At 42.2% G+C, this 10910-nt stretch overlaps 1 protein-coding gene across 1 annotated transcript; it reads right to left on the bottom strand.

Annotated features, from left to right (window-relative positions):
* Positions 1 to 1063: 1063 nt before the first annotated feature.
* six4b (SIX homeobox 4b) lies at positions 1064 to 7371 on the bottom strand. The gene is made up of 3 exons (XM_079474736.1): positions 6469 to 7371; positions 4057 to 4694; positions 1064 to 2439 (listed from the first exon to the last, which is right to left on the bottom strand). Exons 1-3 carry the CDS (start codon positions 7251 to 7253, stop codon positions 1943 to 1945), a joined length of 1920 nt encoding a protein of 639 aa, XP_079330862.1. The 5' UTR covers positions 7254 to 7371; the 3' UTR covers positions 1064 to 1942.
* Between the last annotated feature and the right edge of the window lie 3539 nt (positions 7372 to 10910).

Here is a 10910-nt window from a genome sequence, read left to right on the forward strand (position 1 = left end):
TAATACGGTAAAAGCAACACGATACCATTTCCCATGAAACACACAGTGACACACAGTCAGCCGAGGGGAAATGGGGGACATGAAACACGCATGTCGCTTTATTCTTGCGGCCACCGCTTCTTTGCTCAAAGCCCCAGACAATGGCGCTTTCTTACCCTTCAATATTCCAGGAGGCGTCATCGGATACCTGGCAATCAGCTAATCTGGTGCCCTAGGCGACAGGGTCACCTTTGGGCAGGTAACAATAGATTCTTTACCCAATGTGCTTTTTTGTCTTTCCTTTGTGCAAGGGAGAAAATCTTACCTGGGCGGCATTCAATTAGCGCTGACTCACACGGGCCGGTGTAGACGGTGCATCAAGAGCAGGAAATGTTCCCACGAAAGTATACTGTCCTACTCATTGTTGTAGAATCAAAACTGGCATTCTGTACCCAATTTGTGAGTTAAAGTATTTGGTACAGCTTATAACCTGCAGAATCCAGTTTAATGATAATAATGTTATTTGAATATGTATATTCATAAACAGCAAAAGAAGATGAGTCCGATTTTGCCCCCAAGTCCCGGCCAAAATTCTCTTCCAGCCTGATCCAGTGACAACGTTTCAGGAAATCTAATAAGGATATGTAACTTCTCCTCGTATACCCTGTCTTTTTGGATGACCTTTACTTTGAGTAGTGACAGGTACCATATGACACTGTGTTAAAGCTAGTGGGGGTGTTCAGCTGCCAGGCTTTGGCAGACGATCACAGAGGACGCCCCTGGTGAGAACACAAGCCTGATCTCTAGTGCGCCGCATATGTGTACGTCCATGCATTAGTAATGTCTGAGATCACAGCCGGCCATCCAGGGGGTCCAAGCTGTAGCCTAATCTTGTTAAATGGATATCCTTAAGACTGACGTCACACCTGCCATTGGTTAAAAGCGTAAGGCATCTTACCTGGTGCTTTCAATAAGAGATGATTCATTTCAAGTGATGTCATTCCCTTATTGAATTATGAGACTTGAGGACTCTAATGTAGTAGAACATCGGTGTATATGACAGACAACTCACAGATCATTCATTAAGTATGTACAAATATAAATATTTAATATTGTGGAGGGTTTAGAAAAATAGGTTTTAGGCGGGACATAGGTTGGAAGGTTTCTTGTGGTTCTTGCAGTATCTACAGTGCTATGTTTGGTATATTTATCTGGACGTCCTGCGATCATCACTGAGCTCATTGTTGGGCCTTTTCTGATCCAAAAGGAAATGTGAAACAAAACCGAAGTAGATGTAACAAAACATCAAAATTATTTAAAAACAGTCGTCACACAACAAAGAAAAACAAACGCTCAGTTACTTATGATTAATTCCTGCAAACTTTGCTGCCTGTCTAGCCTACATGTTATCGCTTCATTGTACGTTTACATTTTATATAGAAGGCACACGTGACCAGTTCCGCTAATGGTCGAGATCATATACCTGAAAAAACAATGGCAATCACAAAAAAACATTAAATTCCTCAAAAATCAAACATAACAAAATAACCTTTATCACATTTGTATAATCACACTCAAAATATTTAAATACAAAAATTCCAACAACAACAAAAACACATTTGTGCTTCTACAACATTTTGTTAAAAGAAACAACCATGAGGCTACAGTTTTAAGTTTGATTCTGAGCATATTCGCGTTGTGCTTTAACGTGTCTGACTTTCATTCATATATTTTTTTGAGGTGAGCGCTAAGACAGTAAAGCTGCATAATCTTCAAAGGGTCAGTGCATTGCTTGGTACATTCTGCATCCCTCTTAGTGCAAGTTGGGACAGAAAGGCACTGTTCACATCGTTTCGCCGCGTACATCCACCATCAGGCTTCAAAACTTGGATTTGTGCTTCCAGGGTCCCTGTTATTATGCCACAACGTGTCGCGACAAAACCAGTCCAGCACAAGCTCAGAGTCAGAGGTCACTTCCATCATCATCCATTTGTACGGTCTGCAGCTTGGCAAGCTCCTTACCTTCCATCTCCATATCTCCACACATGACCCTGACCGGACCATTTACTGCCCTAGCGGGGCCCTGCAGGCTGTTGGACAGAGGCATATGGATACCTTCGGATCCGTAGTCTGAACACAGAGTGCCGTTGTTTTCCTGGAGGCTACGTCCAGCTTGATTCAAGGAGTGGTGGACCGCTGTGCTAGAGAGGTCGGAAGTGACTGTGGCTGTTACGGTAGGGGCAAGAGAACCGCCGTTGGATGAAGAAGAGCCGAGATTTGAAGAAAGGAAAAGCGAGGCTGTGTAGCCCAGGTTGCTGCCTTGGTCCAGAGAGATTTCAGAAGGATAGGTGTAGCTTCCAGTCACATCCAGAGGCTCCTGCTTGACAGTCTGGGTGTAGAGCAGGGTTTGGCTCGAATGCTGGGGGGAATCGCTGACCACATTGCCCAAAGGAGCAGAGCCTGTACGGGGATAAAAGGTCAACGGATTTAGTTTCGCTTTATGCTGAAGATTTATGTTTACTTCATAAACTAATGAATATATTGTGCTGTGACTTCAAGGTAACCCCAAACACTTTGACTGGGCCAAACCAGACTACGAAACAACCCTGCACCCCCACAGCGCTGTTTTTTCTTGTAGCTGGCTATAGTTTCTCCACTTATAACAGCTCAATGAGAGCTAAGAGAGAGGAAAGTGTGATTGGTTTATCGAGAGGAGACTCCTTAATTTCTATCCCAAGAGATTCACTTGTTTCTCTCTGGCTCTTGCTGTCAATATCTCTTTGTGCCTCTCTTCCTTTCTATCCCTCTGAACTTTTCTTGTGAACTGTAAAATGAAACACCTTTTTCTTTTTCTGTTTGCGGTTGGACTCGCTGTGATTTCCTTGTAACTCTAGAATGTGGTTCTTGGCACATGTCTCATGCAGTGACAGCCTCTGGCTTGTGGCCCGACACTTTTCTTCCATTAGGCTCGCAGAAATGTCTGATAAACAATCACAGCGCCTACGCCCCCCAACCCCCCCCCCCCCCCCCCCCTTATACACATTTATGAAACTAGAACCAAATTTTTCACGTTTTCTTGAGTTTCCTCTAGGCATTGCTTAGTGGAGATCATTGTGAAGGTGGTTCAGAAACTTGAAACGATCAGATTTTCCCTCCACTTTTAAAATTGGACATTTTTGCTTGTGGATTACTCGCTATTGTTGAAGTTAAGATCTGTAACCGTATCGCGCTTGTTTTTGCTTTTTTATATACAAAAACAGCACTATAAGGAAATTTATATTGTTTCTTTGTAATTCTGGTCCTGGACATCAAATTTTGTGTGTTGTTATGAAGAAATATTTTATTGGATTGCCTTTTAAATTACGAGCAGAAGGAAACCGGGTTTGGGCTAAACAATTTTAATATCTTCATTTTTGTGCTGGATCGTTTGGGCTCGACTGTTTTCCCTCTAAATCAAAAGTTCAGCCAGGGGTGGGTTTGTTTTTATGTGGCTCGTAAACTGCATATTAAAGGATAAAACAGACGAGCGAGAGAGGAGCCGAACACAGCTAGCCTTGCTGTTATTGATGTGGCCATAAAATATTCATGGAAAGAACCATTAGTGAGTGGTTAGAGCCATGGAGAGGAGGTGGGGATGGTGTTGAGAGGCCTGCATTTGGTATGATCCTCTAGCCAGTTGACCTAGACCCCCACATGCCTCTCGCTATTTTACCCACAATACACCCCACCTACCCGTGACCCACAATGCTCTCTTACGAAACCTCTTTCAAACCGTTTTAGCATCCGGCGTTGTGGTTGCTTTTGGCAAGCTCAACTATGTACAACGTTCTGTCATAGTGTTCTCCGAAGTGATGATGTCATTATTCCGGCTCTTATGAGCTCACTGGAAGTGCTCTTGACTACTTTATACATTCGTGTTTTTGTATCTTCAAAGAAATATGCATGAGCCGCAGAGAGACCAAGTCTGCCATTTCAAATTAAAAGTGTCAGGAAAATATTACTCCTGTCTACACCCAGTTAAATCATAAATTTAAGATTTTTATACTGTAATTGATACTGTATATAAGGTCCTCTTACCATGAGTGGATGATGTAGAGGACGGCGGGAGCATCAGAGGAGGGAGACCCATGGTTATTTCGCTTCCAGGGAGATTGACCACGCTGTAACTGTTGAGATGAAGAGCTCCTGAGGTAGTGGAGGGTGTGGAGGTGGCAGAAGCGAAGGAGACCACTGAAGAAATAACTCCATCTTCAGCATTTGAAACTAGAGTCTGCATGGTCTCCAGCTTTCCAGAACCCGTTTCATTAGCCCCCATTGAGAAAGGAGCATAAGAAACAGAAGACCCTCCTAACAGCCTCTCCTGGCTATGATGGGAGACCCTCTGAGAATCAAAGGTCAAGAAATGGCCACCTGTGGCACCAAGTCCATTCAGGAGAGCATTGTTACTATGGGACTGAGCGTAGGCTCCGCCGTTGATGTAGTGGGCATTCACACTGGCCAGGTCACCATTAAAACCCATTCCTCCAGCTGCATGTAAGGACATCTTTACATCTCCAATCTGTTGAATAACAGTCGTTCCTCCGTCCGAGTAAACTGAAGGGGGGGCTGTTCCGTGTGTGGCTGAGCTTGAAGAACCGCTGGACAGGGGTCGTGGTGACAAGTCCTCCTGGCCCTTACTGGACTCATCTTCTGTGCTGTGATTGCCATCTGACTCGCTGTTAGAAAAACATATAGTTTATAATACAGATCGTTCGCATTATTGATAAACGGTTAAAACTTGATGAAATTGTCAAAATGATCAAATCTACTGCGTTTAATAACTTTGGAATGATTGGGGTCTTTGGTTTTAAGGGGTGACATCTTTCATTTATTGACCTTCATGTGGTTTAAAACCTGTATAGGATTTGTTCTTATGCAGAACACAAAAAAATTGGTTTTATGTTCATTCAATGGATGTCAATGGGGGGCAATATTGTTTGGTTACCAGTGTTCTTAAAAATATATTTTGTGTAAAGTCAGTCATACATGTTTGAAGTGACATGTGGGTGAGTAAATAATAAAATATTTTTTATTTTTGGGTGAACTGTCCCTTTAAGCCAACATTGTAGTTTGAGAGGCAGACAATACAAACCAAAACAATATTTGTGTGTCAATATATATATATATATATATATATATATATATATATATATATATATATATATATATTTAATAAGCTTTGCTGTAAATAATGTATGTTTTTGGTCAAACATTCATTTCAAAAAGTCATGACAGCAAGAAGTGGGGCATTTTTGCCCTGTTTAAAAAAATTAACACTTTATAATATGCTAAATAAAATACAATGGCCAAACAAATATATAAATAATATTTTTATTACATATAGGCCTACTATTGGTTTAAATCTACAGTGGCAATCCACTATTGGAATACAACTTAATACGGCTTTATAAATCAATTTTAAAACCACTGCAATAATGGGCTACAATAAAAGTTTAAAAGTAGGTAACGTTTAAAAAGGTATTGCTCTAGAAAAACAATTTACACGAAAAAATCTGTATATATCTCAGTCATCATTTCCAGAGTGGACCTCTTGCCCCCAGGGGTCAAAAATGAGATAAAAGGATCAGGGCTCTTGGAGGCATTTGGTGGGTCTCTTTACAGACTATGACAGCTGCGGGTGCATCGGCCAGAGAGGTCTAAGTCATCTATACAAAGATCTTATTGACACGACAGGCCGTTAGTGTTTTTTCATCCGTAGCTCACATATGGAGTTCATGAGCATCTCCGTTCACACAATAAGTACTTATCTTAGTCAGGGCGATGGTATCAGTGTTACATCAAAGCATCAGTCCTGACGCACAGGGAAAACATCCCTTATTTACAAGCTTTAGATTTTAATATTTAAAAATAAAGCGACGTATGCCATTGACATATGCGGGCGGGATGATTTAAAACTATTTTCTAGCGCAGCTTGAACGTCTGTAAAGCAAACAAGAACTTTGCAAATACAGAGCTGCCCTTATCTCCTTCAGAGAGCCCCAAGCTGTGAAGAGGGTTTTGACCACGTTAGGAGATCTCTTCCTGATAACCAGGGTGGGACAATGGGCTTCAAATCCAGAAACAAACATAGACAATGGCTATGGTAATGTAATGGCTGATCATATCTAAGGTAAACGGAGGGTCGGTTTTGCCTATTAAGATGTTTGTCAGGTCTTTGTTTTACTTATCCAATTAATCGGACTGCTTTAATGCGGTACTTCTTAAGTATAATCTATTTGTTGCCACAACCAAAGGCGTCACGGTCTCCACGTAAAAACTACACCTCGTTTAAGCTTCGTATTTCAAAACACTGGTGAAACGTGTCCTTCATCCAGTCTTGCGCACACAGATCGGCGCGCATTCCAGTATACATTTAAACTATGAAAAGCTTCCTAAACGGACGCAGAATCAATATATTGAGGATAAAAATAACTTGTTTGTGTGTCATACCTTTTGGACTGCGCCTCGGACGGATTTCGATCTCTCTGTCTTCTGTTCTTAAACCAGTTGCTGACCTGCGTCAGAGACAGTCCTGTTATTTTAGCCAGATTTCGTTTTTCGGCCGGCGAGGGATAACGATTTCGTTTATACATATCCTTTAGCGCATTCCTAGACCTCTCTTTAAAACAGTACACGGTCTCTTCCCCGTCCCAGATAGTCCGAGGCAGGGGATATTTCCTGCGTAAGCGATACTTGTCCACGGCACCCAGCGGTCTGCCCCGCGCCTTCTCCGCCTCGGTGTAGCGCGCCTTGTACCACATATCCTGAAGGGAAGGGTGGTTCGACGGACTGAAACTGTGGTTCTCCAAAATACAGTACAGCTCCTGATACCGGGCTTGGTGAAAAGCAACTATCGCTTGCGCTTTAAGGATGCTTTCGTTCCCCCGCAGCAGGTCGCTCTGCGGCAGTGACCAGAGGAACCTCGCTAGGCGCTCCACATTTCCACCCTGCAGCAGCGCTTCGCAGACGCACGCCACCTGTTCGGGAGAAAAGGCCAGGGACGCCGGTGCGCAGTCCAAAAGTTCGGAACGGACGGCATCGACGGCCGAGACTGAAGTTGCATTATCCATAGGCAACTCCGCGGAGTCCAGCAGTGACAGCTTGACACTCCCACGATTCTCCAGTGCCCTTGCGCTCTCCCTCTTGATCTCATCGGCACTAATGACCTCGCTTGAGGAAGAAGACATTTTTAACGCGTCCTGATAAGTCACTCCTCTGGGTCTCAGGCAGCACATCAGGCGATCGGGTTTCGTCCCTCCATCCAAGCGCGATCAGGTAACCGGCCACTGTGTGGTGTGGATAAGATCTCGCGTCCCCGTTCCACCACAAGTTAACTTCATAGCCCACATTGGAAAGGAGTCCAAGTCCTGAGCGCGTTTTGATTCGCCGCCGGGACTCCGCGGGGAGGAGCGAACGGATCTGAAGACGAATGTTTGCGCTGGGAACGTCCATCAGGCGTGGATGTGCGCAAGGTGATCACAGTTGAATGCATGGAACAATGTGTCCTCGTTAATAACCAGAAACAATATAAAGTTGCGTTACGTTTTATAAAATAGACATTTTGGTGGACAACCACATTTGGTTAGTCAGTGATTTGTGTTATGGAAACAGGCCAGAACATGTTTCTGAATACGATTTTATGTCCGTACCATCTTAGATGGAAGACATCTGGCATTACTCTCCACCTTAAACAGAAGGGTTCCCCTTAATAGCACAATATGTATAATTCAACAAACAAATAGAGCCTGTAAAAGCTAACTAGACATTCGTTGTGTGGCGTGTTCTGTAAGAAGTGAAGTTTTGGGGATCTTAAATGCTCCACTGTGGCTCTTCCAACAGTCTATCTGTGCATTTGTCAGAAACGCTCTGCCATCTCTTTTTTTTCTCAGTTTGTCATGCTGTTTACTGGAAACTGAAGTTCTGTATCAGAGCCAACAAATGCAACAGCTGACAGGAGGCCCTCTCACACAAAAGCAGAGGGAAGTTTGACGTGACTGCGTCCCTAAAATTAAACGCAACACAAACAAAATACCTGGCAGCGGCTCTGTGCAGTGTGCACAACCGCACATTCACATGCTCTTTGGTATGAAGGTGGTATGTAGGCACCAGCGTTTTTACCGGCCACTGCTTATGGGGGATTGTGTCCCGGGCTATGGCAGTAAAGAGTTTGGGGTCTCCAGCCCGATCAGGACTGAACTGTGTAATGAGGAGAGCTGTCATGAACTTGTGTTTATAGCTCTTTATGAACATCAGCACACGACCTTTGAGTAACCTTGAGGTATTCTCAGCTAAGGCTCAAGGGAGCTGCAGCTGTAAATTGTCCGCTATGTTTCCTTCATGCCTTGTCCAGCATAGATTCAGAACAGGCCTGTAGTTGTGGGCAATGCTTTTGGGTACAGATAATGGTCTTTTAGGCTAATTGTTAGGTAATTTCTCGCTGTTTTACAATTTAAAGTGTTCATTTGCTACGTTCCTTTGCCACAAAGTTGACATATAAAGTTTTTCTTAAATTCCATATGTTTGGAATGAAAGTTTGTTTGTCAAAAGGTTCAAATTCTCTGTACCTGGGGCTTATGATACCAGCAGATGATTCATGAAAACATTCTGCCAAATCTATTATACTATTTCAGTCAAAAACATTATACCTGGAAATTTATTTTAATTATTATTTAAGTCTTAATTTTAGGACCTGGATCCTTGTTCTTCTAAACCATGGACACAAACTCTGCCGTCTCTCTGTTCCATTGCTTTTGGCATCTCCACATGTCGAACACTATGACCATGAATGAATCCTTTGTGGTATTGCCACTGCACAGAAGCAACCCATCCCAACCCCTCTTCAACCTCCACCCTTCCCTCCATATGTTCCCAATACATCTAAACCTGTGGCCTGGGGGCTACCACTAAGCACCTGCCCCTGCATGGCTACAATGGGGTCTATTCTTTCTGAGGAGGGGTGGACAAGCTAACATTGATAATAACTTGGGTAAAACAGCAAGAGTATACAGAATTGAAAATGATATGTGTCCTTTCATAACACAGGTTTCTGAAGGTGATGTTCTGTGTCTAAGGCAAAGTGTGCATTCGTGCTGGCGCGTGTGTGTTTGTCTGTGTGCTTTGTGCATCTGTTTGCATGTCTTTCTTTGGCTCTCTCCCATGTCTGGTTTTACCAGTCTTACAAAGGGGATTTTTCGGTTTGTTCGCACAGAGCTGTTATCTATGAGATCAATGTATGCCAAGCGGAGAATAAAATTATCTTGATTTGACTAATGGCAAGTTTAAGATGGAATGTAAGCAAAACGAGTCTGCGCAAGAGCTCTAGTTGCTTTCTGACAGAGGTTTGGCACTGGTTTCATAAAACACGCTCGTCCTTAAAAATTAGCAGTTTTACTTGCTTCACAGTTTGAACAGAGTTCATCTTCTTAGAAGTGACACCATCGTAACTGGTATGTTTTTGTCCCGATTATTGGTGGAGATTTGATAAGAATGCCGGGGTGAATGGTCACGTGTTTTGTGGTTTGTGAGTAAGTGGTTGCGTGGGGGTGTATTAGCGTGTATGTTTGCATTAGTCTGTGTGTTACCTGTTCAATGGCCAACTCTGACAGACAAGGAAATAAACACAAACTTTAAACAGCACAAGGGTAAACACGCTCATTTAGTCCACTAAGGAAGCTCCTGTCAACACTAGACTAATGCCTATTGGCCTTTAGCTGAAAGATAGATGCTTCATTCGCCTAATGTCTTTAAAGAAATTCAATTCTTAAAACCCATGATATATTCATGTTTATCCTTGTATAGGTGTCACATTTTCCACCTTCATAACTGACTTCATAAGAATTAGTTGTTATAAATTGCTTCAGGCGAAATCTTGCATAACCGTCAGCTTAAATTCTAATAGCTCAAGTAATAAGCGTGTGTAATAGCTGTCAGTCTCTGCTGGAGATTGGAACGGACTTCAGTCTTAAGACTGACAAGTAGAACAAACCAACTTTGAAGATTGTCCTATTTTATTTCACTAATACTAATAATAGTTTTGTTGCAACTAGTCATATCAAATATTGCTCCTTGAATTAAGAATCTTGCCACTTTTTGTCAATGGTCCTGCCATCAGTCATCACTAATTGGTTTAAATGCAAATTTAATGGAATAAAGTGTGTGAAATTGGAGAGCAGATAAACCACTGTTGTGTCAATGAATGGGAAAATTACCGTAATCGTTCTTAATATAGACAAATTAGCAAGACAAACAAAGAACACTGGTCTAGAAATACTTTCCGTATTAGTTTTTTTTATTTGGATATAAAGGTGCTTTTTGGGGGATCTGTTGTGTTCAGAAGTGTTTAAAAACGTACACAATGAAGCGTTATGTTTTTATTACCTTAAAATGAGCTATTTCTTCATACGCTGCGGGTCTCCTTTCATGGAATTCGCCATGTTGTTTCTACAGTACCCCTAAACGGACAAACTGCTCTGCAGAGCGCGTTCCGTAAATACGTTATCTTCTTCGGCAAAGCGAAAATATCATTTTAGTTCTGTGCAGCCCCTGTAGTGCTTCAAAAGGGATCCATATACATAAGAAAAAGTGGGCTCAATGTAAACCAAATTATTCACATTTTATTAATGACTTCAAATTGTATATAGATCTCTTGGAACAAACAAAAAACAAAAAAGCTCTGAAAACATGTAATGCTCTGAAAACATTTAAATTTATGTCATTCTATTTCTTTCTTTTTTCTATTTTCGTTTCTCTCTGGCAACGGATGTTAATGTGACTTGAATATGTAATAGCTTGTTCTCATGGCAGTGATTTAATAAAGCATGAATTATAAAAAAGTGCTTCAAACGGGAGGAGCGATGGGTGGAGTGAGCCGTTGGTTGCAATTAGTAACCTCA

This window comes from Barbatula barbatula (genome assembly GCF_947034865.1).
Source record: "Barbatula barbatula genome assembly, chromosome: 15".
In the NCBI taxonomy this organism is placed as follows: domain Eukaryota; kingdom Metazoa; phylum Chordata; class Actinopteri; order Cypriniformes; family Nemacheilidae; genus Barbatula; species Barbatula barbatula.